Source organism: Leptonychotes weddellii, chromosome 10 (assembly GCF_054177405.1).
Source record: "Leptonychotes weddellii isolate Sample4059 chromosome 10, ASM5417740v2, whole genome shotgun sequence".
Lineage (NCBI taxonomy): Eukaryota > Metazoa > Chordata > Mammalia > Carnivora > Phocidae > Leptonychotes > Leptonychotes weddellii.
The window spans coordinates 54,632,076-54,659,796 of NC_138378.1; the positions used below are offsets into that span (position 1 = coordinate 54,632,076).

At 41.7% G+C, this 27,721-nt stretch overlaps 1 protein-coding gene and 1 long non-coding RNA gene across 5 annotated transcripts in view; one reads left to right on the forward strand and one right to left on the reverse strand.

The window, feature by feature from the left end:
* Nucleotides 1-2,708, reverse strand: part of LRPPRC (leucine rich pentatricopeptide repeat containing) — a 91,553-nt gene extending 88,845 nt beyond the window's left edge. Inside the window, exon 1 of the mRNA XM_081832308.1 lies at nucleotides 2,512-2,708. Coding sequence (XP_081688434.1) covers nucleotides 2,512-2,660 — 149 coding nt within the window. The 5' untranslated portion in view covers nucleotides 2,661-2,708. The remainder of the gene's footprint in view (nucleotides 1-2,511) is intronic.
* A 279-nt stretch (nucleotides 2,709-2,987) lies between these two features.
* The window catches only part of LOC115936614 (uncharacterized), an 88,674-nt gene continuing 63,940 nt past the window's right edge, over nucleotides 2,988-27,721 (forward strand). For 2 of the 4 annotated variants that reach the window (XR_004072029.2, XR_004072028.2), the window contains exons 1-2: nucleotides 2,999-3,441; nucleotides 7,278-7,373. This is a non-coding gene — a long non-coding RNA (uncharacterized LOC115936614). Of the gene's footprint in view, nucleotides 3,442-7,277; nucleotides 7,374-27,721 lie in introns of all 4 variants that reach the window. The other 2 variants (XR_014149260.1, XR_014149261.1) reach the window with 2 other exon arrangements.

Genomic DNA, 27,721 nt, shown 5'->3' on the forward strand with positions numbered 1-27,721 from the left:
CGTGGGAGAGGGAGAAGCAGGCTTCCCGCTGAGCAGGGAGCCCGATGCAGGGCTCGATCCCAGGACCCTGAGATCATGACCTGAGCCAAAGGCAGACACTTAATGACTGAGCCACCCAGGCGCCCCAAGATTTTATTTTTAAATAATCTCTACACCCAAAGTGGGGCTCGAACTCATAGCTCCGAGATCAAGAGCCACACACTCCACCCACTGAGCTAGCAAGGCACCTAAGGATGATTTTTAATTTATTGCTATTCCCTCTGTATTTTGCAATTGCTCCTCAAGGAACATGAGTTTTGTAATTTAAAAATATAAAATAGGGGCGCCTGGGTGGCTCAGTTAAGCAACTGACTCTCGATCTCAGTTCAGGTCTTGATCTTAGAGTCGCGAGTTCAAGCCCTGTGTTGGGCACCACGCTGAATGTGAAACGTACTTAAAAAATAAATAAATAAAATATATACAATAAAAAATTAATAAATAAAACGACGATGGCTTTTGCCAGTAGTGTGATTGCAGTGGGTCGAAGAGTGAACACCAAGTGAGGAAGTAAAGGAGACAGGAATAGGGACAGGGGAAGGGAATCTGGTAAGCATCTAGAGATAAGTCCAGAGTTCTAGGAAAGGGTTTGTTTTTCAGGTGGGAAAGAGCTGGGCAGGCTTGCAGGCTGTGGGACAGGAGACTGCATAAAAGGACTGTTAAGAGTGCAAGAGAAAGAGGCAATACTCCTTCACTGCTTGTTATGAGCTGAGCACACAGTGGTGAGCAAGACAAAGTCCTGCTCTTATGCAATTCACTTTTTCTACTAAGAAAATAAACAACAAAAAAAGCAGATTAATATCAGACAAGTTAGACATAGCATGATTAAAATAGGGTAGTTTTTAGATTGAGTGCCAAGATAAGGCTTCTCTGAAGAAACAGCATTTAAGTTGAATCCTGAATGACAAGAAATCAGCTTTGCAAAGAAGGGAGAAAGGCCTTGTTACCTCTACTTTACAAAACATGAAATTGAGGATCAAAGAAGTTAGGTAAGATTATGTAGCAAGTAAATGGAATCCAGGTCTGATGCACACCAGACCAATACCCTTTCTATTAGATTCTGTTGTATTGTTTTCCTCAAATGCAAAAGTGAAGATGAAAGATATCATCGACCCTCCTCTGACCTCACAGAGATAGTTAAGGACTAAAAAAATAAGAGTAACTGGCACAACTTTCTCAAAATAAAGTCTTTGAAAGCAGAGAAATGCTTTCTGAGGAAGCAGAGGCATGGCTCCTGAAGGTTAACTGTTCAGCCCTAATAAAATCCAGGCAGGCTGTAAGTTACAAGTAGGCTACATTCCAAAAATCTGTAACTGAGTTGTTAAGAAGTCATAAAACGTTTCCTCCATATAATTTTATGCAGAGAGTAGGTTTCCAGGCTGCTCCACAAAGATCCATGTAATCATAATTCTTACTATTATTATAACTAATAAAGCACTTACTAGGTACAAGGCCTTACGCTAAGTGCTTTTTATAGATAATCCCATGCAGTACTACCAACTCTATTACCACTGCATCTAACTAAAGAAACTAAGGCCTAGAAATGTTAAGTAACTTGTCCAATGGTAAATCCTTAGCTCTTAGTCTTGTCTCCCAAAGTACCTTTATTAACAGTATTTCAAACTCAGTTTCTCTCCAATTCTAAAACCTCAGTGCCAATCTCCCCTTCTCAAATGGTCAGAATACTACTCTAATACTTTTTCATCAAACTTCCTTATCCTCTCTTCAAGTCTATGCCAGACCTATCTCCCGATAAACCTCAATCTATGAAAGCATTTATTCACACATTTGACACCACGGATCCCTTAGCATCCTTATATCCCCACGAAATGCCTTGCACGTGTTCACTTATTCACTCATTGACACAGAGCCCTACTGTGACAATTCCCAACCCATACCGCACCCTTGTAAATATCGAGGAAAACTCCACTCCAGAAAATGCAGGCAAAAGCCCAAGCTGATCACAATTAAACGTCCCTCTCTAAACTATCCCTAGCTCACCCCAAATTCCCAACCTATCCTTCCCACCCCCAAAATATAAACTTCTCAAAATCTAAGTTCTAGCTGGTTACTGATCACCGATAATGTTCGCACGTGGGACAGCATCCAAGCCGGTCAATCCTAAGGAGAAGAGTAACACCCGATCCCAGCAGCAGTCTTCAAAGCCTCCCTCCGTTCCCCCCGCCGCCCAGCTTAACAGGTCGCCCGTAGCCCGAGGACAGGAAGATCCAGTACCATTAACGCACAATCCAAGCCGGAAGCAAACCTAGCACACGGCCATGACCTTCTGAAGTCGACTGACCCTGTCACCCGAAAACCCCCACTGGGGAGCGGGGTCTCAGACGCCGGGACATTTGGCCCCAGGGTGGCGAAGAGGGCACGGAGAGAGACAGGCGGGCCCGGCCCCCGCCAGCATCACGACCCCGGGGGACGCCCGCGCTGCAGACGGGCAAAGGGTAGAGCTTGGGCACTCACCCGGCGACGGGCCCGGCGCGGGCGGCGGGCACACAAGGGGCGGCGTGCGGCCGGCTTAGGCCGCCTGCAAGGAGGCGCAGGGAGAGCGGAAGGCGCGGGGTCGTCCCGGCTCGGAGGAGCCAGCGGGCTGGTCTCAGCAGGGCTGCCATGGCTCAGCCGTCGCTACGGCAGGATGCACGCTCGGCGAGAAGGACAGGGGGAGCACGTGACCGCGGGGTCGCCCGGCGCGGGAGAGACCAAAGGCCGGGCGCGCCAGACGTAGGGGGAGCCACGCGTTGTTTTAGCTTAGAAGATAGACAAACAGATTTCTCTGAGGACACAGGAGCCCCGTACGATGTGCCAATAATAATGTGACGTGACTGATTATTTGAGAGTGCTTCTCTTTTCGTTTTCTAGCCTTGGTCTCAGCATGCTCAGTGCCTCCACCCCTGCACTTTTCAGTTGGTAGAGTCAGCAGAGGTCGACTCCTCCCAGGTTAGCGCAGGGGCTTGCGGGGGGCCAACTAGCAAGGACACCCGGGAACTCTCGGGAAGAGCCGACTATGAAGGTCCCAGCGTGTGGGACGATTCGCGGGCGTGCGCGGATGTTGTCGCAGGCGTTTAGCGGTATCAGCTCAGCGCCGAAGTTGCCGCGCCGATGGGAACGTCCTGATAGGAAAGCTCTGAGACGTGTGGGACTGAAAAAACGTTGAGGACCTTTGCACTGTGCCAGGAGCCTCCAAGGTTATAGAGGATGTGATTTGTGTTTCTGGGGCTTGAGAACAGTGTAAAACAATACGTAGGTCCAAGCCTAAGTCCATAAGCTGTGCCTCGCTTTATGACATAGGTGGATGCTAACCAAGATCATATAGTTTTAAAGCTGGAACTGAATTCATTATCTTCCCCAACTCCCACCCCGCTTCTTCGTTCAGTAAATGCACCAGCATCAGAGGTAAGATAACGATAGGAATAAGAGTCTGGAGCCAAATCTGGGGAGAAAACCGGAGGCCCTTGCCTTCTCAAGGTTTATAGTCTGGAAGGGTTCCCAGTACACACGTGGGAAGCCGGTTCTCCCTCTTCGCCTAGGTGTATCCTACCCATTGCCAGGTGAACACTCAGAAGTTTTCTCTGGAAGCCCTCTATGGTAATTCCCCATGTGGCTGTTTATCCACTCCTTATCCAGCTCCTGGACAGCAGGGTCTGTGACCATTTTTTGTAGCTGAAGCACCTACCCAGTGCCAAGCACACAGTAGGTTGCATTAAATGTTTACTGAGTAAAGGAGCATTTTGAGATTATCTAGTTTGTCTCTCCTTTGAGAGATGAGGAAAATGAGATCCAAAAAACGTTAAATGATTTATGCTGGGTTATACTACTAGGCATTAGTAGTATAATTTATTAATTCACTCACTCAACACTGATTTATTGAACACCTATTCAGTACTAGGCACTGTTTGAGATGGGAATCCAGCAGAAGACAAAACAGGGCGAGTCTGGAGTCTGATTAAGGGCTCCAAAGTTTAGTTTGGGAAGACAGATAAGAACTGTCATGTAAGATAAATCAGGATAAAGAGATTGAAGGTGGCATGTTCAGCCCCTTCAAAGAACAGCAAGGAGGACCATGTGGATTAGAGGAAAGAGGAAGTCTGGGAGGGGAGATTGGGCCTACCTGGAGGTCTGAGGTAGTTGGGGGCCAGATTATGCAGATTATTATAGGCTGCTGTAAGGACTTTGACTTTTATTTAGAAAGAGATGGGAAACCATTGGAAAGCTTGGTGTTTTGCTGTGATAGGAATCTATTTACATTTTTAAAGGATCACTAGCTGTTGTTGAGAGAGGTGATTTTAAGAGAATAAAGGTAAATAAAAGTAGGGAGACCAGTCAGGAGTCTCTTGCAATAATCTAGGCTAGCCATGGTAGTGGCTTGAACTGGGGGGTGGGGTGGGGGGTGTACAGGTAAGATGATGGGAAAGGGTCAGGTTCTTGCTTTATTTAAATAGTAGGACAAAGAGGGAATTGCTGATAGATTGGCTGTGGCATATGAGTCAAGGATGTTTCCAAACATCCTGGGGCCTGAGCAATTAGAAAGATGGGGGTGGCACTGATTAAAATGGGAAAGATTGAGGGAAGAGCAGATTTAAAAGGTGAATCAAAAGTGATCTTATGGTGGGGCGCCTGGGTGGCTCAGTTGGTTAAGCGGCTGCCTTTGGCTCAGGTCATGATCCTGGGGTCCTGGGATCAAGTCCCACGTCCGGCTTCCTGCTCAGTGGAGAGCCTGCTTCTCCCTCTCCCTCTGCCTGCCACTCTGCTTACTTGTGCTCTCTATCTCTCTGTCAAATAAATAAATAAAATCTTTTTTAAAAAAAAAAGTGATCTTATGGAATATGAAGCTTGAGGTGCCTGTTGGACATCCAAATATCAGGTTTCAGTAGGGGGGTTGCTCTAAGACGTGCAAGTCTGGAGTTCAGAGCAAGAGATACATGTGGGCGTCTGCAGCCTATACCTAATATTTGCAGCCATGGAAATGGATGAAAGCACCAAGGAAGGAAATATAGAGGAGAGATGAGGTTTAAGGACTGAGGGTTGTGACATTTCAGTATTTAGAGGATGCAAAGATGAAAATCCAGCACAGGAAGCTAAGAAAGAATAGCCAGAGAGGTAAGAGGAGACCTGAGAGAGAGAAAGATGAGATCCCAAGTAACAGAGTGGCAAGTCTTTCAAGAAGGGAGTTATGAACCATATAAAATGCTGCTGTTTGTTCTGGTAAAATGAGCACTCAACATTGACCATAGGATTTGGCAACACAGAGGTCCCTGGTGATGCTGAGTAACATTATGGTGACCTCTTGAGTCAAAAGATAGACTAAAGTTAAGTTAAAGAGTACATGAAGGAAGGGAAAGTGGATACAGGGAGTGTAGACAAACATTTTGAGGAATATACTTTGAAGGAGGGAGCAGAGAAAGGGGTGGTATCTAGAAGGGGTGTGAAGTCAAGGGAGGTGAATTATTTTTTAAGATGGAAGAAATAATAGCATGTTTGTTGCTGATGGAAATCATCTGTATGTAACTATTTAAGTTAATTTAAACTTTTAAAAATTTAGTTCCTCGGTGATTAACCAACAACATTTCAAGTACTCAATAGCCACAAGTGGCTAGTAGCTACCATATTGAACAGCGTGGACAGAGAACATTTCCATCATCAGAAAATTCTGTTGGATAGGGCTGCAGTAGGAAGTGAAAATTTGATAATGCATGAGAGAGAATGAGTACATCAAGGAGGCAAGAGGAATAGGGTCCAGTAAAAAATGAAGGGCTTGACTTTAGGTAAGGATCTAGACAGTCCAGCCATTGTCACAGAAGGAAAGATTAGGTCTATGGTTACAGATGCAACAAGCTGGGAGAGGTAGTGGTGAGAATGAGTGGATGTTCTCCTAATTGTTTCTATCCCTGAAACCCTTCATCCCTAGCCAACATTCTCTATGTTGCTGTACCAGGCTTCCTCTTAAAGTATGAAACAACGACTGATGAAATTTGTCTAGTTATTCATTCATTTATTCACTCATAAACGCATGCACTATTTATTGAACACCTAAAATCTGCCAGGCAGCAAGTTAAGTGCTAGGAAAACTATGATGAACAAAAAGAGAAGTGGTCCTTATTGTTCTGGAGCTTGTATCCCAGAGGACAAGGCAGATATTAATCAAATAATCACATTAAATAAGTTACACACTGAAACAGGTTCTGAGGGAAAGAGACATGTTTCCATAAGAAATTATGTACCTCACCTGGGAGTCAAAAAGATTCCCAGAGAAAGGATCATTAGGTTGTGGTCTGAAGAATGAATAGTTAACACATGCAAAGTGCGTGTGTGTGTGTGTGTGTGCGTGTGTGTGTTTTGTGCATGTGTATAAGAGGGAAATAGTGGTGTTTGCTTGTTTTTCAGTTCAGACTTCCCAAATCCTCCAATTTCTTTAGACTGCAGAAGCTGTGACAAAGTGGAAGAGAAGTCCAAGTTGATCATCCTCGGTTTCTCTCTTAGTTTATTCTGAACTCTGAAGTGGATTCAAATGTTGGTGAAAAAATTGGGAGTCCCATAGCCTCTGAATAGAATCTTATTAGGAAGGACAGCTTTTAGATGCTAGACTCTGCAAAAGTACTTAACTACTTGGTTTTCTTATGTGTAACGCTGGTGATACCCTTCCTCCCAGGATTTTTTGGGAATATTAGATAAAATAAGTGAAGTTCTTCCAGTACCAGGCACATAAGAAACTCTGAAAAATGATGTAGCTACCATTATTGTTGTTGCTACTTTTCATGATTTAGTCTAACCTCATGAATTTGGGTTCTTCTCCAGTTTCTCCTTGGAGTCTGATTTTTTTTTTTTTTTTGACACTGCCTAATAACCTATAGCTAGTGTGTCAAACTCCCAATTCAGTTTATTCAGTTGTTAAGTGCTTAGCATAAGCAAAGCATAGAGCAAGTTACATCTCAGGGCAAAGAAGTTATACATGATACACTTAATGAGCTTAATTTATACAGTAGTATAAAACATATATTGTATCCAGATAACCATTACCAAAGGCAGTGTGATAAGAGCAACAAAGAAGAGGCAAACCAAGTGACAGCTGGGCAGGAGAACAGAAAAAGGTTCCATGACCCTTCAGCCCTTGGAGGCTAGGGAAGACATGAGATAGTAGGCATGGTAGCGAGGGGAGTTCTAGGCAGAGGGAACAGCAGGAGCAAAGATACAGAGCTCTCCTTCATGTACATATATCCTTCCTTAAACTGCAGAATGTGTTTGGACACTGAAATCTGCCCAGAGCCTATGGAGTAGAGGAGAAGATCACTAAACCAGTGGCTTTCACGCTTCTGTTTCTGTGACCAGTGGTAAGAAAATACATTTTATAAATGACACAAATACACACATATAAAAAGAAATGTCATAAAACAGTAACAAGCCTTCCTACATGTTATGCCCATGATAGGCAGTAATCTATTCTTCTATTTCACTTTTTTTTTTTTTTTTAATGCTGATTGATCCAGGGGCGCCTGGGTGTCTCAGTGGGTTGAGCCTCTGCCTTCAGCTCAGGTTGTGATCCCCGGGGTCCTGGGATCGATTCCCATGTGGGGCTCCCTGCTCCCTGCTAGCAGGGAGCCTGCTTCTCCCTCTCCCTCTGCCCCTCCCCCTGCTCGTGCTCTCTCACGCACACAGTCTCTCTCAAATTTAATAGAATCTTTTAAAAAAATAAAATGCTGATTGATCCTAATTCAAACAAACGAGTTGTAAGAAAACATTTTTTAGACACCTGAGATGTATTGCATGATACCAGGAATTATGGCTCACTTTTTTAGGTGTGATAATGGGCCGTGTGGTGATGCAAGAAAGTATGTGATAATATCTTGATAATCATGGAATATGGGTGATTTTACTATTCTTTCTACTTTTGTATGTATATGAATGTTCATAAAGAAAAAGCTGAAATGCTGATTGTATTTTGATTTCACGATACTCAGTGTAGCATGACTAGAAGTTTGAAAAGAACTGTACTCATTCATGTCAATGTAAATGCAAAGTAAACAGCACCCAGCGGGTAAAAGTACCTAGGGGAGCTGGAGACCTGTTCATAGGAGCAACAGGGTTGATTGACTTCTTCAGCAACTAGTTGTTCTAACATCAAAACTTACCGTTGTTCCTAAATCATTTTTTAAATAATTTTACATGTAATATGAAATATCTGAGATTATAGCTATTACAATCTTAAGACAAAGATTTTCATTTAAGATCAAAGTGGTGGTCAAAAAAAAAAAAACCCAAAGTGATGGGGTTTTTTTTTTAAGTTTTTTTTAAATTAGTTTCAAAGGTAGAATTTGGTGATTGATCAGTTGCATATAATACCCAGGGTTCATTACATCACGTTCCCTCCTTAATGTCCATCACCCAATTATCCCATGTCCCCACCCACCTCCCATCCAGCAACCCTCAGTTTGTTTCTTAGAGTTCAGTGTCTCTTATGGTTTGCCTCCCTCTCAATTTTTGTCTCATTTTTCCCTCCCTTCCCCAATGTTCATCTGTTTTGTTTCTTGAATTCCACATGTAAGTGAAATCATATGGTATTTGTCTTCTTCTGACTTATTTCGCTTAGCCTAATACCCTCTAGTTCCATCCACGTCGTTGCAAATGGCAAGATTTCATTCTTTTTGGTGGCTGAGTAATATTCTATTATATATACGTAATAATCTATTATATATATGTATGTGTGTATATATATATATACACACACACAGATGAATGTGGTATATATACCACATCTTCTTTATTCATTCATCTGTCAGTGGACATCTGGGCTCTTTCCATATTTTGGCTATTATGGATATTGCTACTACAAACATTGGGGTGCAGGTGCCCCTTCGAATCACTATGTTTGTACACTTTAGATAAATACCTAGTAGTGCAATTGCTGGGTCATAGGGTAGCTCTATTTTTACTTTTTGAGGAACCTCCATACTGTTTTCCAGAGTGGCTGTCGTGGTGTCTTGTTGGTTGTTTTTTTTTTTTTTTAAGGAAACATTTATCTTCAAAATTTGAGCTGAAAGTATGGTACTCAACACCCCAGTGGACATTAATCTCTTTTTACTTTGGTCAATTAACCTTTTTTTTTTTTTTTTTTTACCTCATAACAACTTATGGTGGATCACAAAGAATCAGAAAATAGTACTGATCATTCATAATTGTTTGTTGGCCTTTTTGCAGTCTCCTCCAATTTTCACACAAATACATTCAAAATAGTGGGAGCAAAGAACCAAGTGATTGCCTTGAATTTAAAAGCCTATTTTGCTTAAAAGCTTTAATATATTTTAAGCAGCAGATTTAATGTTTAGTTATGATTGTATTTTCTCTTAAGGCACTTGTCTGATGAATCAAGTGCTTTCTCCATCTGTGACTACATTTTTCATATCCAAATTTATTCATGTGTGTAATTCTCAATTATTCAAAAAATATTCTGCCTAGACCTTTATTTGCACACAGCCCCCAGATTCTCATTATAAGTAGAGGTCAATTTGTCATTGTTACACCCTTCAGCAACACTTCTGTCAAATAATAATTCTTTCATGAGCACACAAACCAGGAAGACAGATGCAGGGTCATTTACTATAAGAAAGTAACCAGCACTGGCAACAAGGGGTTGTTGCTGATATTTTCCCAGTGTTGCCATGTGTGAAGGCTGAAAGTTTATGTGTTTCCCACAGGGAAGATAGTGTCTGCATAAATCAATACAGAAAAGGAGTCAAACATAATTGGCATTTCAGTGTACTTCAAGACAGAAACCAGTTATAATCCTTGCAACAGCCAAGCATAAACTTTAAGAAATCTTTATTAACAGTCATTATTAATTCCTAAAATGTGTCATGGGTCTTTTAAATTTCCTGGTTAATTGGAGTTTTTTGTTTTTTTTTTTTAAAGATTTTATTTATTTATTTGACAGAGAGAGACACAGTGAGAGAGGGAACACAAGCAGGGGGAGTGGGAGAGGGAGAAGCAGGCTTCCCGCCGAGCAGGGAGCCCGATGCGGGGCTCGATCCCAGGACCCTGGGATCATGACCTGAGCTGAAGGCAGATGCTTAACAACTGAGCCACCCAGGCGCCCCTGTTTGTATTGTTTTTAAGGAACTAGAAAATGTATTTAATTTTCTTAGAGCAATAGATAATGTGGAGGTTTTGTTATAGCTTGTATCTCTCTAAGGATTGAAAAATAATTTACATTTTAAAAGTTGGACACTTTTGGGGCTCCTGGCTGGCTCAGTCAGAAGACTGTACAACTCTTGATCTTGGGTGCTGAGTTCAAGCCCCACATTGAGTGAAGAGATTACTTAAATAAATAAAACTTTTTAAAAAGAAGTTGGACACCTTTATGCAACTTGCTTTTCAATAATTTCAGTTCAGTTTGGAGAGAGAGATTAATAGCATTTACTTGGGCTAAGTAAAGAATATATGGATTTTCCATTGCATTAAGTTGCAAAGACACCGATATGGCTCTTGTTCTTGGCTACCCATCTTGCTTTCCAGGCCTGTTTGGGAGAAATGCAAGTGGCCTGGAAATATGTTACACAAAGCAGGATATAGAAACGATGTGTGTCTTTAGGTTGTCTCCCACTGAAGGGTGAACGGTATGTTTTCAATCGAGGCTGGGACAGTTGAGTTATGTTAGATTAAAGCATTTTTTGAATTATGTATGGGGAGGCACCTGGGTGGTGCAGTTGGTTGAGTGTCTGACTCTTGGTTTCTGTTCAGGTCATGTTCTCAGTGTGGTGAGATAGAACCCCATGTCAGACTCCGCTCAGTGCAGAATCTGCTTCGGGCTCTCTCTCCCTCTCCCTTTATCCCTCCCCACCACGGGCACTCTCTCTCTAAAATAAATAAATCTTTTTTTAAAATGAATTATATATTGGAAGAAAAATATGTGTTTATTACTGCATGTTAAAAGGATTTTTAGTCAGCATTTTGTTTTGGGTTGGTCTACAGTATTTCCCAAACATACATACTTTTGATTTCTTATACCATCCCCCACTTCTGGTCACTGGATCAGCATATGACCCAGGCCTAGACTTTGAGACAATCCCATCCTTTTGGTTAGAGTGATTGTTTTGGGGACCCAAAGTAAGGCAATTGACATAATTCATTGACTTTTACTAACTGTGGCTAGTAGGGGAGATATGTAATCCCAGAGTCATCAGCCATGAACATGTGAATCAGTAATTGCTGGGAGCCATTCTTCCTGCCCCATGAAGACACTTGTATTTGGTAGAGAATGAGGATGTGTAGAGAAGCAGAGCCAAGGACTGGAGAGAGGCCTGATGACTTCATTGGTGTTTCTGTATCCAGTTGTGCTTGAAGACAAATTTACCCCTGGAGTTCCCAGTTATTTGGGCCAACAAATCACCTTCGTACGTAAGCTAATTTGAGGGGTTTTTGCTGTTGCACTAATAAAAGGCCCTCCTTAATGTTGAGTTTGGATAGGATCACTATTCTTTAATAGCATGCTTCCTCTAAACATGATGAGTGTTTATTCTTTTTTATTATTATTTAAGTGTTTTAATTCATTCTCTGTGTTCTCATTATTTCCTTTATCATTTTGTTGATTATAAATTCATTACATTTTTAAAAAAATAATGCACTGAAAATGCCAAAAGAGTAAAATATAACCAAGCTATCCTCCAAAGTTTCAAAAAAGGAACAAATCAAGGATGACTGAATTTTTTTTTTCTTAAATCAGATGTACTCCAAGTTGAAACTAACACACCAAAAATATTCCACAGCCTAATAGTGCAAGAGGTTGAGGAGAAATACCCTAGAGCAGAGGTGGAATGACCTACTGGCCAAGTGGCTTGGAAAGAAGACTTTCAAAGAAAGTCTCAAATTCTACACTACACGCTACCACCTCCCCAGGTATAATTAGGTGCTCTAGGGGGCGTAGTTTCTTCAACTTCTACTGATCCCACGACCTACATATTTTACATAAACTTCCCAGGTGATTCTGATGCACACCGAACTATAAATATATTGAGTGAATTACATCACTTAACTCATTTCACGTTCATAATGGTTCTATTATGTGGATTCTGTTATCAACTACATTTTTAAAATGAGGAAACTGAGGCACAGAAAGGCTAAGTTCCAAAGCCAGTTATTTAACCACTACCCTGTACTGCTTTAAAATAATGCCTTTCATGGCAATAATAGTGACAATTGCAGGCAGGCTCGGGGGAGAAATGTTTGGATTCATTTGGGGTCTTCTGCCTCCCAGGAACTATTCCACCCCAGCCAACACTAGTTTCTCTCATTTCTGAACTTCTGATACTCAACTTAAAATCAGCATCACACAATTTGCATCAAATTCTATCCTCCCTTTGTCCTGTTACTCTTGCCTTCTCAACCATATCAGAAACTTACTGAGTGGGGCTCCTGGCTGGCTCAGTCAGTAGAGCATGCAATTCTTGATCTCAGGGTCATGAGTTCAAGCTCCATGTCCATGTTGATTGTGGAGCCTACTTTAAAAAGAAAAAAAGAATTGACTAAGAACTCAGGTCCAGTTTTCTCTCTTCCCTTGCCTGTAGCACATGGTATGGAGCACCATTATTTGCTGACCAGATTCGGAAGTGGTAAGCTGACTTTAGAAACCTGCTTACTTGTGAATTTTAGATGCATTTAGCACTGAATTCTTGAGACTGACATTACATTTTATTAGTTCCTGCCCTTTTGCAGTTTTAGATGTTTAACCAGATACTCCTTTCCTTCAGTCACATCGGATATCCTTTTGTTGATCTTCAATACTCAAAGCCCACGTTTCTTTTGCTAATCAAATTGGTGTGGGAGCATTCCCTTCCTGCAGCTGAGAGCAGGTCTTGAAAATTTTTCCTTTTGAGCATGCTTCCAGCGAGCTCTCTCCTCCTTGACTTTTGTTTGCTTCCTAGAAATGCCCATGCTGGGACAAAATTACTTTATCCAGATGCCAGTGATTGAAAAGACATTCTAATTATCTGTCGATGGTAAATCATACAACTTGTTTAGAAACCCATTTGTTGAGCTTGTGAATGTCAAGGGGAAAGAGTGGTTTACCTAGTACCACTAAAATTAGCTTGGTATTTGGGAATGCTGCAGGCTTGAATACATTGAATTATAAATGGAATCATTACTAACAACCTCTGGGAGGTTTTCAGTGATTGTTTTATTCAGCTTTACTACTCTGGCAATGACTCCCCTAGCGGCACGAAAGGGCTGCCCAGCTGCAAGAAATTCACAATGGCTGCATTTGCCTGCAGAGTTTGGAAAGATCTAAGGTCTTTGGAGACAAGAAATGTGTTTTTTTCCTTGTCTTATCTGGCAGTATGAGCCTCTGGCATTTTGAAGTGCAAGTCATTAGTGTCCATCGGGGTGATGTTAATCTGTCTGTGTTTCAGTCTCCGGACATTTTCCAGTTGCTTCTGCCACAACAATCTCTGCCATCTCAGTGCCTCAGATGCCCCTTGTGAATTCAGCAAAGCTCTACAGCCCCAGCAGGAGTCACAGAAACCCGTTGCTAACCAATCCTCATGCTCTTCTTTCTTTCAGTCATCGCTAAGTCACAAAGCTCGTCTAAAAGGTGGGGCTTCTGCTTGGCCATTTTCAAACGTGAGCTGAGAGAAACCTGTTATGGTTTTGTTTTTGTTTTTGTTTCATTTTCAGTAGGGAGGAGACTTTCTTTTATTTTGAATGTTGGGCTCGTGTCATGCCGTCTGGGGAACTTAAGCTGATGTTGATCACATTCACATTCAGGAGAAACATAAGACTATAGGATGGAGCGGAGGGAGACATGAGAATTGCCAGAAAGCAAACAAAACAAGGCACTTGAATGCTTGGAGGGGACTCAGGAAAGCCAGAGGGTCCCAGGTGATGCTTGAAATGGGTGTGAGGGGTCAGAATTGTCAGGACATCCTATCCTCCGTCATCTCCCTGGAGTGACTAAGCTGAACCCCTGCTGTCTGAGCTATGGTTTGGTGGAGAGCCAAAACGGGGAGGCTGTTCTCCTTTCATCAGATCGGTCCAGACTTCCTGGTGCGTTCATATGACATGGAGGCAAACCATACCGAAGAGCTAGCTGATGGTTGTTAAGAGCCTTGGCCTTTTATTTAGTCATCAGAAAAACCGAGGCTCGTAGGTGCTGGTAAAGTGCCAGATTAATTATTCAGAAACAAGTGCCTGGGATTGGACCAAGTATTGTCTCATTAGCATGCAGTGTCCATGCTGGAGTCTGGTTAGAAAAGCCACAGAGACGGCAGGAGGGGTCGATGGGAGGGAACCAGGAGGAAAATAAAATTAACTTTCTCCTATATTGTGCTGTGAAATCTCTTGGTATAACAGAATGCCACCCTTTCCGATATAGGATCCAGTAATGTGCCCTGGACCAGGCTCTGTTCTGGAATATGAAAGACAATTATTCTACCAGCCTCTTGCATCTGTGCCCATGAACTTGGCCTTCTTTCCTCTTATGATCCATTGTGTCTGTCTAAGGTTAATCCTCCCACTTATATTCAGATCTCATTTCCTCTTGCCTCCTCAAGGACTTCACTCCTGCAATTCTCCCTTCTTTCTCCTGCACCATTAAGTTCCCATGTCTGCTGAATGATCCCCATCAGCAAGCATTCTGATATATTTTCCATCTTAAAAAAAACCTCCAGGATCTGTTTTTCCTTCCAGCAACTCCCTGGTTTTTTCCTCTTTATAATAAAATTCCTGCTGGAGTTGTCTATACTGGTCTTTCCTCAACTTCATCAGTTCCCATTCACTCTTTTTTTTTTTTAAGTTTTATTTATTTAAGTGATCTCTATACCCAACCGAATTCATGACCCCAAAATCAAGAGTTGGATGCTCTATTGACTGAGCCAGCCAGGCACCCCGGTTTCCATTCACTCTTGAATCAGGCTTTTGTGGTAACCCAAAACCACATTTTACCAATATTTTGTGTTGCCAAATCCAGAGGTGAATAGTCCTCCAAACTCTATTTTACTGGATTTCCCCCTTTTTCCAACCTCTAAACATTGCAGTAACATGGCCTCAGTCCTTAGGTTCCTTCTCTCTCTGCCTTGGCAATCTCCTCTAGTCTCATGGCTTTATATACTACCTCTATGATGATGACACCCAAATTCCTGTCTCCTCCACCAATTCCCATTTGGACAGAAATCTAGTAGAAGGGGCACCTGGGTGGCTCAGCCGGTGAAGTGTCCGACTCTTGATCTCAGCTCAGGTCTTGATCTCAGGGTCGTGAGTTCAAGCTCCGCACTGGGCTTCACGCTGGGCATGGAGCCTACTTTAAAAAGGAAAAAAAAAAGGTAGAAATTTAATAGAAATCTCTGACCCCAACTTTTTCTCCCACTGTCTTCCTTGTCTTATTCATGGCTAGTCTATTCTCCTAATTCCTTAGAGGAAAAACCTAAAAATCACATTTTCCCTCCCCTCTCCATACATCCAGTCCATCGATGAGCACTGTCAACTCCACCATCAAGGCATACTGCAGTTCAGTTCTTGCCACCTGCACCATCACCTCCCTCCACCATCAGCTCTCACCTGAACTATTAGAATAGCCTCCTAACTGTTCAGCTGCAGTCTGTTTTCCACACAGCAGCCAAAGTCATATTTTTAAAACAAATCTAATCATTTTATTCCCCTAGTCAAAACCCTTTATGGCTTTTCCGTCACCCTTTGAAGAAAACTCCAGAGTCCTTACCGTGGTTACATGAGATCCTACATGACATGGACCTTGCTCCTTTCTCCAGCCCTACCAACTGGCTCTCTTGGTGCTTCTTTGCATCCCAGTGGCCTTCCTCTGATGTCTCCAACACCTAAAGCTTGTCTCTCAGGTGTTGTAGTTCCAGCTTTCGCTCTATAGTAACAGCATATCATTTATTGAGCTTGTACTGCAGGCAAGCCAGTGTGTTCAGTATTTTACATATTTAATTTTTGAACCATGACCCCTCAACATAGATATTACTATCTCCTCTTTACCCAGGAAGAAACTGAGGCTCAGAGAGTTTAGGTATTTGCCCAAAGTAGCAGAGCTGGACAGTAGTAGAACCAGGATTCACATTCAGGTGTGTCCCATTTTAAAGTTGAAGCTCTTTCCACTGCATACTGGCACTTCTCTGGGTCTGGGATGGACCAGCAAGGACTTCATGCCCTTGGTAAAATGTTATTTTGTAGGGGGTGTATGAGTGTGTGTGTGCTGATGTTCTGGAGCTCATTGTAAAGCTGGCTTTAAGCTTGTGAAAGAGGTTGCTGAGGAAATTGATCCTGTTTGTAAACTCCTTGACTCTCCAGAAGAGACATGCTTGGTGAAGGAGAAGGAGGTACGGCCTCTTCCCTCCTGAGTGATGGAGCCTGAAGGGCTGGGGAAGCAGGCCCTGGGGGAGCGGGCTGCGGTGAAGACTCTTTTGTTTCCAAATGCTAATAGTTCTGGATTCAAAATCTTTTCTCTCTTTGACTGGACCCAGAGATAATAAAACAAAAAACTTACAGCATATAATTTGGCATTTTACTGGTATGGTAGGCTCACAAAATTTTGTTCTTCCTGACAAGGCTCAGATAATTCTATCAAAATAAATCTCTGAAGGAAAAAAGCTTTCTTTTAAAGTCTATGAGAAGCCTTTTCAAGAACAAAAATAACACTTAAAACCGATATTCTGTGTACCTTCTTCTCCTTTTCAGAAGAAATTCTGCCCTTTCTGATAATAGAAAATAAAAAAATGTCTGGGGAAAATGTCAAAATTTGGCATGCCGTAGAGAGTGGAAATTTCTCCAACACTGTACTTTGAATTTTAAAGAGTTTGGGGCGCTGGTTGTTCAGGAGTCAGAGCTCCACATCCACTTGTATTCTTTGCCAGTGCCCATGTCTGTGAATGGCTTCGCAGTATTTGCACTCATTCATCAGACCCTGACTGAGAATATTACTGTATTAGAGTTCTTCAGAGAAACAGAGCCAATGAGATATATATACAGATATATGTAAGAGGAGATTTATTATAGGAATTGGCTTATGGGATAATGGAGGTCCGATAGTCCCAAAAGCTGTTGTCAAGCAGGCAAGATGGAGAACCCAGAAAATTGATAGTGTAATTCAGTCTAAATCTGAAGGCATGAGAACCATGGAAGCCAATCCTAATCTCAGTCCAGAGACCGAAGAATCGGGAGGCTGATGGTGTAAGTGCTGGTCCAAGTCCAAAGGCTTAAGAACCAGGAACTCTGATGTCCAAGGGCAGGAGAAGGTGGATGCCCCAGCTCAGGTAGAGAGCAAATGCACCCTTCTACCTTTTTGTTCTTTCAGGCCCTCAGTGGATTGAATGATGCCCACATTGGTGGCGTCTAATCTTCTTTACTCAGTCTACTGATTGAAATGCTAACCTCTTTGGGAAACACCCACACAGGCACATCCAGAAATGTTGTACCAGCTATCTGAGCAGACCTTAGCCCACTCAAGTTGACACATAAAATTAGCCATCATCAAAACCATTTCAAGAGCCAAGTATTTCAACATCTTCTTCAAATGGTCTCTCTTACATTTGCGCTCCCAGGCTTTGTGGACACTTCCCTGCCCAAAATGTGCTTGATCAGAGATGGCCAATTTTTGCAGGTGGATCTACAGCACATTTGGGTAGACAAGCTGAATTTTGTATGCATTTCAGTATAGACACATTTACCATGTGTTTAACATGTGGTAGGTGGTATGAAGGCTACAGTGGGGGAAGAGGAAGAGAGCAAAAACTTATTTATTAAGAGCCTATTGTGTGCCAAATAATTTATTGCAGGTATAATTTTATGTAGGGTAAAGATTATTCTTTATAGTTAGAGAAGTGAGGCTCTGAAAGGCGAACTACCTCACTTAAGCTAGGGAATGGAGGAACTAGAATTGAAATCGAGAGTTGTCTAATACTAAAACACATGCCCTTTCCATTGTACTGCATTGTGACAATTAAAGTTGAGATTCCCTTCCAAATATGCTATGGTTCAAGATGAAATGCCACATTTGTCAAATAATAAGTTCTGAAGGAATTTGGAGAGGAGGGACAACTAAAAGTACTTGGGTTATCAAGGAAGTTTTCATGAAGGAGGCAGGGTAGTTGCTGGGTCTTGAAATCTGGGTATAGTTTTTATGAGTAGGAAGGGAGATCATAACAAGTGAAGGGAATTACAGTCTGGGAACCAGAATGAGCTAAAAAATAGAGGAGAATGTTAGTGGCACATGATGGGTGAAGAGGCAATTACTCTTGCTGTTGCTGAAAGTAGGAGATAGGGCCATGCCGGTATTATGATCAGATTGTAGAGTACTTTCAGAGCCAGGTAGAGTTGTAAGTAGAGAGATTGGGGAAGGAAGGATAGACCATGTGCTTTCAGAGGGGGAAATTTTGTAATTAGCTGACACATGATAGAACTCAGTGTATGAATTTTCTGCATACATTGGGATATGTAAATGATCATTGTGTTCTGCAGTATAGTAAAAACTAAAGTTACTCTCAGATAGAAAATAGGATACATACAACTCTGGCCATTGTGACATAAGTGCTCGCAAGTACTTTAATTCAACATCATCTTCTCAGAGTTAAGAGAAACAACCATGGGGATGCCTGGGTGGCTCAGTCGGTTAAGCGACTGCCTTCGGCTTAGGTCATGATCCCGGACTCCTGGGATCGAGTCCCACATCGGGCTCCCGGCTCAGCGGGGAGCCTGCTTCTCCCTCTGACCCTCTCCCCTCTCATGCTGTTTCTCTCTCTTAAATAAATAAATAAAATCTTTTTAAAAAAAGAGAGAGAGAGAGAAACAACCATGTCTACCCAGCACACCATGATGTGTCAGCACCATGGACAGCGATGCCATGGCCACATGTTGCATCCCAGGCAAGTTTAGACTTGATGTAGTAGATCTGTCACACCAAACCAGTGGAATAGAATCTTTTAGTGAATTTCAAAGACTAATCTTTCTACCAAGTTTCCCTTTCTTTGTATTACCATCAGGGAGAAGAAAGCACCACAGGTATTCTCTTTAGAGACTTGGTGTACAGATCTGTTCATATGTGCATGTATACACACACAGAAAACTCAAAGCTTTCAGAAAATTGAAACTAACTCTCTTTATGAAGATTGAGGACCCTAGAAGAAGAAAATAGGAAGATTTTAGAGTGTCACATTTCCCGTTCTCACTCAACTTTCCCTGACATAGAACTCAATTGTCCATTATATTGAGCACCCTATCACTAGTCAATTATCCCTAGTCTGAGGCCCCCAGCTTCCCTCCTCCTGAAGCCCAAGACAGAATAGGAGAAAAAAACTGCCAAGATTGGGTGACCTAAGTCTAAGAGTGTATTTTGATTTTTTTCCTGTTTCTTAATTCTCATCTGTGAACTTCTGGATCAGGCTTAGCTTGAAGTTGAGCCTAAATGGCATCTCAGTGCTGAAGCCAGGGTAGAATGGTATTCTTTGCTTAAGAAAGAAAAAAAAAAAAAGAGGATAGAAGGACAATTGTTTTTGGTTTTGTTTTTTTTTAAGATTTTATTTATTTATTTGACAGAGAGAGACACAGCGAGAGAGGGAACACAAGCAGGGGGAGTGGGAGAGGGAGAAGCAGGCCTCCCGCTGAGCAGGGAGCCCGATGCGGGGCTCAATCCCAGGACTCTGGGATCATGACCTGAGCCGAAGGCAGACGCCCAACGACTGAGCCACCCAGGCGCCCCAAGAACAATTGTAAAGGGATTTATAACCAATAAAAAAGCATCTATAGCACATCTCCTTTTTTAAAAAGGGGGACAATTCTGTCACTGAGGGGCATTACCAATTTTTTTTTCTCTCATTGGACAGATTTACACAACTCTGCTGGAACTACTTTCTGATGACAAACCTTCAATAATTAATGTAGTCTTATTGTTCTAAGTGTTTAGCATGACATTCACGGCCTCCTCTTCAGGCTGACCTCATACCAATGACTATCACCCATTAGAAGATTCTGCTTCTCTTTGTCTAGTGCTTTGCTCATTCAGACCTTATGGGCCTCCAAACCATAGTTCTCATTGTTTCCTTGTGCCAGGCATGCCCTAAACACTCCTCACTTTTGTCTCTTCCTGAAGATTTTACCCATCTCTTAAGCCCTTAGTTTTCCTAGGCTTTTTCTAATCCCCTGACTAAATAAGGAGCCTTTAAGGCCCAATAGCACCTACAGTGTATAGCTTTGCATATTAGTACTTTGTGCATTTGGATTATCTCTCTTCCACTGGATTATAAATTCCTTGAGAGTAGTAATTGTGACTTATGTTGTATGTACCACAGGTCAACCCATAATTATTGTTGAGTTTAATTATTTGGGAAAATTCTGTCTGTCAGGCTACACTTATGTGCCAGTCCTCCAGTTAGACCTTCAACATAAACTATGAAGGCTGAGAATTGCTTAGAACTGAAGGCAAAACAGATAGGACCTGAGTGGATTGCCACTAGTCACCCCCTTCTCTCATCTCCCTTGAATTCCTTTGTAGCAAAGAGAATGCAGTGTTGGCTTCTTCATTTAATCATCACTGTGGTTTTCTAGGTTCATAAAAATTACCTTTACCCTAATGCTTTTCTCAAATGCCAATTGACAACAGTGTGCCGGTATTTTACATAACTCCTGTATATTGGAGGTGTCTTCAATAGAATGTAGTGATCAAAATCCAGATCATAATTATATCCCATCAGTGTTTCCATTATAAGCTCCTCTCCAGAAGGGTTTGTTACTCATTTGTTTAATTTGTATCAGGCTTCAGCCTGACGTGTAAGTTCTCAGTCCCACTATAATGTAGGGAATCTTTTTCTGCCTCAAAACATACATTTTAATCAGTATAGCAAATCTGTATGTGGAATACTGTGTTTCTGGGCCAGAGAAGCAGACTGGAGTGTCCACACAGGACATTCATATCAACTCTGGATATTCCATACCATTTTACCTTCCTGGGGCAGCTCTGATGGTCAAGGCTGCTGGACTGCACAGGGTCCCCCGTGAGTCATCTTGTGGATTGGGTGTCATCCCTAAACACATGACAGAAGAGGTCTCGGGAACATAAGTGAGTGTTTATCACTCTCAATCCTCATGTTAAAATGCTAATGACAGGGGTGCCTGGGTGGTTCGGTCAGTTAAGGTTCTGCCTTCAGCTCAGGGTCCTGGGATTGAGCCCCGCATCAGGCTCCCCACTCTCTCTCCCTCTCTTACTCTGCCCCTCCCAACCATTCGTGCTCTCTCTCAAATAAATAAGTAGAATTCTTTATTTATTATTATATATTCTTTATTATAAAATAAATAATAAAATTCTTTAAGAATAAATAAATAAAATGCTAACGACAAGGGAAACTCAAAACATTTCTCATCCAGGATGCTTGGCTTCCTCTTACCTGCTGACCCACAGTAGTGGTGGATCCTCAAGAGAACTGGAGACTCTCTATCCCCCATCCCAGAAGTCAGTCTTATTTTCTTTCTCCCAGGTTTACCTCAGCCTTCGGAGACCCAAATTTATTGCCCCTTCACTCCTAATTCTGAAAACTTTGTACCTGGCAGGGTTGAAGGTTAAGGAGGGAAGTGCTTGCTCCTCACAGGTCTACTTTAGGGTGGAGGACATTTCCCACATATGGTCTTCCCCTGCCTCCCACACCAGTTGTTATTCTTCTTGATAGTCTGTTTGTTTTTAGACATCTCTGGTGGATTTTTACTTTTCTTATCTTTATATTGAATTTTCTTGGGATACTTCTGTGATATTAAAGGGTAGAGAGAGGCAGGGACTGAAAGAATGGAGGGAAGGTAAAACTGAGGCTGGTTCAGGCACCTGGGTGGCTCAGTCGGTTGAGCGTCTGCCTTTGGCTCAGGTCATGATCCCAGGGTCCTGGGGTTGAGTCCCATATCCGGCTCCCTGCTCAGCGGGGAGTCTGCTTCTCTCCCACATGCTCTCTCTTGCAAAAATAAATAAAAATCTTAAAAAAAAAAAAAACAGGCTGGTTCTTTTGATTTTCACAAGTTTGCTGTGGGAACTCTTCCTAGAAAACTTTCTATTTAGAAACTTCCTGCTTGGGAAATTCTACCAAAAGACTTGCTCTGTAGCTCAGGCCAGTTACTTATTTGCCCTGTTTCTTTGTGGCATGGGAGGGGACTCATTATTTAATGCACTTAACAAACACTTATTGAGCCAGCAAGAGGAATACAAGCCATATCCGTATGCTGCTCACAAGCTGGCTGTGGTAATAAACAGTTAAACAAGCATTGACACTATCAAAAAGGAAATATAGGTCCAGAGGGGCTCTGACTGGGGAAACTTTGAAGGTGGTTTTCCAGAAGCAGTATCACCTTAGCTAAGGCCTGTGAATGAGCAGAGGTTACCTGGCAAGAGAACGAGAAAATGCAATGCAGGCAGAAGTCCTGAGTAATAAAAACGGTCTAATTGGAAGGCTACATGTATTTTGTTAAAACTCAACAATGACCGTAGCAGTTGTTTAAAAGTTAGACCTATAAGAGATTTTGCATTTTATCAATGCCCTTCACCCAAACAGGGACACACATGCAGTTGAGTAAGTTGTGTTTATTGTTGCAGCAAGGGAGAACACACACCATGAGGAACTATGGGATGTCTCACCAAGAGGGTGTTAGAAAGAACCTACTTGGTTTGGATTTGGGCTGTAGTTGGGTAATTTGGGGGAGGATCTAAGGAAACAAGGGCTCACTCTGGATTAGGTGCTACTAGAAAATGGGACAGTTCTATGATTGGACATCTCAATAAATCTTACCTATGAAGGGGGTGGGGACTAATCAAAGCTAAAGCAGTAATTGGTAAAGCAGTCAAGCATGTTAGCCAGGACAGTGAGCTATATGGTACTTGGTGTTGTGCAAGTGACCATGTCTGAAGTTCTGCAAGATGTTTATGTCCAACAAGAGAACGACATAGCTTAGCTGTATCACATCAGTTTGTAATGCATTGAACCTACTGCATTTGATCTGTTTCTGGAGATTGGAGCCTGGCTTTTTTTTTCTCTCTCTCTCTTACTATCATCATCTAGAATTGCTGGTTCAGAACATGCCACCCCATAATATGCTGCTTTGACATTATTTTGAGCTGAAGTCTCTTGAGCAACAGCAGGTACAGAAAGGGCTCTCTGACCTCCCCCGTTCTACCTAAATCAGGTCATAAAATTTCCTCTCCCTGGATCAGGAAGAGAAGAACATTTTTATCACAGGAGACTGGGAATCAATGCCAAAATGAATCTGGACAAACAAACCTAAAGTAACCCTGATCTTCCATTAGTTTCCTTCATGTATTTTTCAGTCACTGTCCCACAATTTACTGCCCCTAGCCCAAACCCCTTTGTCTTGTCACCTCTCCACATATTTGTAATTTCTTTGTTTAAAAAGTATATAAGCTCAGGGTGCCTGGGTGGCTCAGTTGGTTAAGCATCTGCCTTCAGCTCAGGTCGTGATCCCAGGGTCCTGGGATTGAGTCCCATGGGCTCCCTGCTCAGCGGGGAGTCTGCTTCTCCCTCTTCCTCTGCCTGCCGCTCTGTCTCCTTGTGCTCCTTCTCTCTCTCTGTCAAATAAATAAATAAAATCTTTAAAAAAAAATAATAAAATATCTTTCTTAAAAGTAAAATAATAAAAAGCATACAAGCTCTCCGTCTTCAGTGCTTCTGTGGGTCTTCATTTTCCATGTATACTTTCCTGTGTGCACATAAAAATATTAAATAAGATGTGTGTGCTTTTCACCTATTAATCTATCTTATGTCAGTTTAATTCTTGGGCCCAGCCACAGAACCTAAAACGGTAGAAGGGAGTTTTTCCTCAATAATTTTTTTCCAATTTTTTCCTGCAAAAATTGGTTTTTAAGCAATTCCAATTTAGGCTGAAAAATTTCCTATGGTCAGTGCATCAGACAGCCCATTGCTGCCTCCACCCAGGACAGACTGCTGTCATTGTTCCCCTCTTGCTTCACCACTGCTTGTCCATGGAGAAGGAATAGTTAATTCTGTTGGATCAAGGGTTGAAGGGCATGAGGAAATAGATGACAGAGGTTGGTAATGAGTGAGTCTAGTGAGTCAAGGCAATTAAACTACATCTCAAGACAGTGCAGAACCATTGAAAGATTTTAAGTGAGGATTACAGATTTGTAGAAATTTGTACTTATTGGGGAGGATGTTGAGACTAGAGGAACCTTTTGCAATAATTCAGGCAAGAGATAATGATGAGTTGATCTAAGGCATTGGAGAGGTGAGTGCAGATTTGAGAGAGGATGAAAAGTAGGATCACCACGCCTTAGTGGTAGGATATAGATGAGAGGGTCTCAAGGATGCCTTCTCCTTAAGTAGGAGGGTTGGTGAGGCTATTGTCCAAGCCAGGGTGCACTAGGAGTCAGGGTTTGGGTTGAGGTGGGAGAAATGATGAGCTCAATCTCGGATATATTAAGTTTAAAGTTCCCACAGGACATTCAAGTGAAAGTATCTACTAGGCAGTGGGTAACAGAGTCAGGATCTCAGAAGAGAACTCTGAACTGGAGAAACATTAATTCATTAGACAACTATTGCTTTGTATCTATTGTATACCACCCATAGTCCTAATGATGACATAGAAGTGAGCAAAATGAAATTCCTATCTTTACTGACAAGCAAATAATATGTCAGATGGTGATAGATTCTAGGGAGGAAAATCAAGCAGAGACAGGGGTATGGAGAGTTAGTAGGAGACAAGGTCAGAAATAGAGGTTTTAGATTTAATTCTTCAGCTCCAGGAATTTATGAGAAATGCAAATTCTCAGACTTCTCAAGAAATGTCCAAGATCCAGTCTCTGATGGCATGGTTCTATCTATTTAGATCCAGAACAGAGTCTACTCTGGTGTTTGCCAAACTTCCTAGACAATAAAAATCATCTGGGGGTACTTGTTGAAATTATATAAACTCCTGCCCCCCCTAATTAATTAGAGTTTCTTGAGGAGGGGCCTGGGAACTTGTATTTTATTTTATTTTATTTTTTAAAGATTGTATTTATTTGACAGAGAGAGAGAGACAGCCAGAGAGGGAACACAAGCAGGGGGAATGGGAGAGGAAGAAGCAGGTTTCCTGCAGAGCAGGGAGCCTGACACGGGGTTCGATCCCAGGTCTCTGGGATCATGACCTGAGCCGAAGGTAGACGTTTAACGACTGAGCCACCCAGGCGCCCCTGGAACTTGTATTTTAATATGTGCCTTAGGGGATTCTTGTCATCAGGGAAGTCTGGGAAATACGGCTCTTTTCCTTTTCTTTAGAAGGGCAGCTTTATATTAGATAATTTAGTAAGTAGCTTAAGGGTACCTGGTTAGTGGTTGATGAAAAGAATAAAGCTAGATCACTCTATCAAGGTAAAATCCTGATGAGTCAAAGATTTAACCATAAAAACACAAATCCATAAAAAGTGATAGAGGAAAACAGGTGAAATTTAAAAAATGTGATTTGCAATAGAGAAGATTTTGAGCTTTCTAAGTTTCAAAATGTAAAATCACTGGATAGTAAGGAAAAGATTGATATATATGCTTGGATATAACAAATTTCAAAACACGTAAATTAAAAAATGACCACAAAGTTAAAGCAAACTTGAAAAATATTTGCAACCCAATGGCTGACAGAAGGTTGTGTTAAATTGTTAAGAAAAAGATGAATAATCCTATTAAAATAGGGAAAGGATATGCATCAAAAGATAGTTCACAGAAAAAGAAATATAAACATGAAATCTCACTCAGAATTAAAGTAAATCAAACCAATGAGATGTTAGGTTTTTTGTTGTTGTTTTTTTTTCTCTTTGTTTTTGTCTACCAGGAGGTTGTCTCACTCAATTAGACCTTTAGGCTTCTTTACTAATGTGTGTGTGTGTGTGTGTTATATAATTTTAAAGATTTTATTTATTTATATGACATTATTGATTTGACAGAGAGAGAGACAGCAAGAGAGGGAACACAAGCAGGGGGAGTGGGAGAGGGAGAAGCAGGCTTCCCGCCAAGCAGGGACCCTGGGATCATAACCTGAGCTGAAGGCAGACTCTTAATGACTGAGCCACCCAGGCGTCCCACTAATGTATATTTTTAAGGCCAAGGTGACAATGAGGTTTTCAGTTTTTTCTTACTTACAACATTTGTTGTTGCCATGTTAAATCACATCACTTGAATGCCTTGATTGTTCCATACATTTGGGTTACACTATATTCAAAATTATATTTTGAGGAGTATTATATACCTGCAAATGGATGCCCTGTCTGGATAGGTGGGGTGACCACTTTAGGTTTCCTTAAATTTCCTAAAGGGTAGTGATTCTCAAGCCATGGTCCCCAGACTAGCAGCAACAGGATTACCTGGGAATTTGTGAGACATACAGATTCTCAGGCTCCTTCCCAGGCCCACTAAATCAGAAATTCTGGGATTGGATTATATCAATCTATGTTTTAACAATCCTCCAGGTGACTCTGATATCAGCTTAAGCTTGAGAACCACTGCCTAAGAGGATCCTGATCCTATCTTCAGCTTGGCCAATCATGTCATCATATGGGTCTGCACTTAAATGGCAACTTAGAATACTTGTATGTGTTTGGGAATATAACCTTGAATTCACTACTACTTAGTACTACTTTTTATAGATATTGCCTGATTGTCTTCCAGAATAGGTGCACTAATTTGCATTGATGAATAACTGTTTCCCTACATCCTTAGTCAGTGCTGATCCAAAATTCAGCTTAGGAAAATAGTGATGGGGAGTGGGATCTACAGCACTTCATCCAAGTCTCGATTCTCTGAATCTACGCATCAATCTAAGTTGGGATGATGGCTTCCAGAAGCGTTCTGCTGAACCTCAGAGGCAGCCAGGATGGGTGGGGAGGGACAGGAGATGGAAGGAACAGGGCTTTGCTTTCCCTTTCAACCAGATCTGATCCAGCTCGATTGGTTTTAAGAGTTGGAACTCCTCGCGAGATTTCATTTTTAACAAAGGCTGCTGTTAGAGAAAGTTTGAAAATTAAAGGCTTAGTTGTCATAAACCAGAGTACCTGGGATACATGGTTTTGACCATCCATATGTTTACTTTGAAAAAAATCTAATTCATCAATATCAAGAGGCATTAGTTTTTTAAAACAACCTGTAGAAAGGGGCACCTGGGTGGCTTAGTCAGTTGGGTGGCCGACTCTTGGTTTCAGCTCAGGTCATGATCTCATGGGTCATAGGTTCGAGCCCCATGTTGGGGAGTCTGTTTGAAGGTTCTCTCCCTCTGCCCCTCCCCGTGCTCAAAGCACACACACACACACACACACACACTGTCTCTCTCTCTCTCAAATAAAATAAATAAATCTTAAAAACCTGTAGAAAAATGTAGTATTTGTTGATATACTGTGAGGATGCTCCATAACACAGTGCAGTGTCCCCTTTATGAGGACCCATGGAACAAAATGCTTATGTCTCAGGACCATAAATTTTGTGCTTCTATTTAACAAATTGTTTACTTTTATTTCAGGAACACTGTGAAACATATGCAATGTTCTGTTTTCCTTTTTGCACTGACTGCAGGAAATCTTAGAACCAAATTTTATGTTCTACTTTGTTTGCTTCCCTTGCTTCACACCCTTTGCCTAGACTTTCTGTTAATTTTTTCAATGTATATTTTACCAAGGTATCTTAAGTTCATTTTCAGATAAAGAGGAATGTGAGTA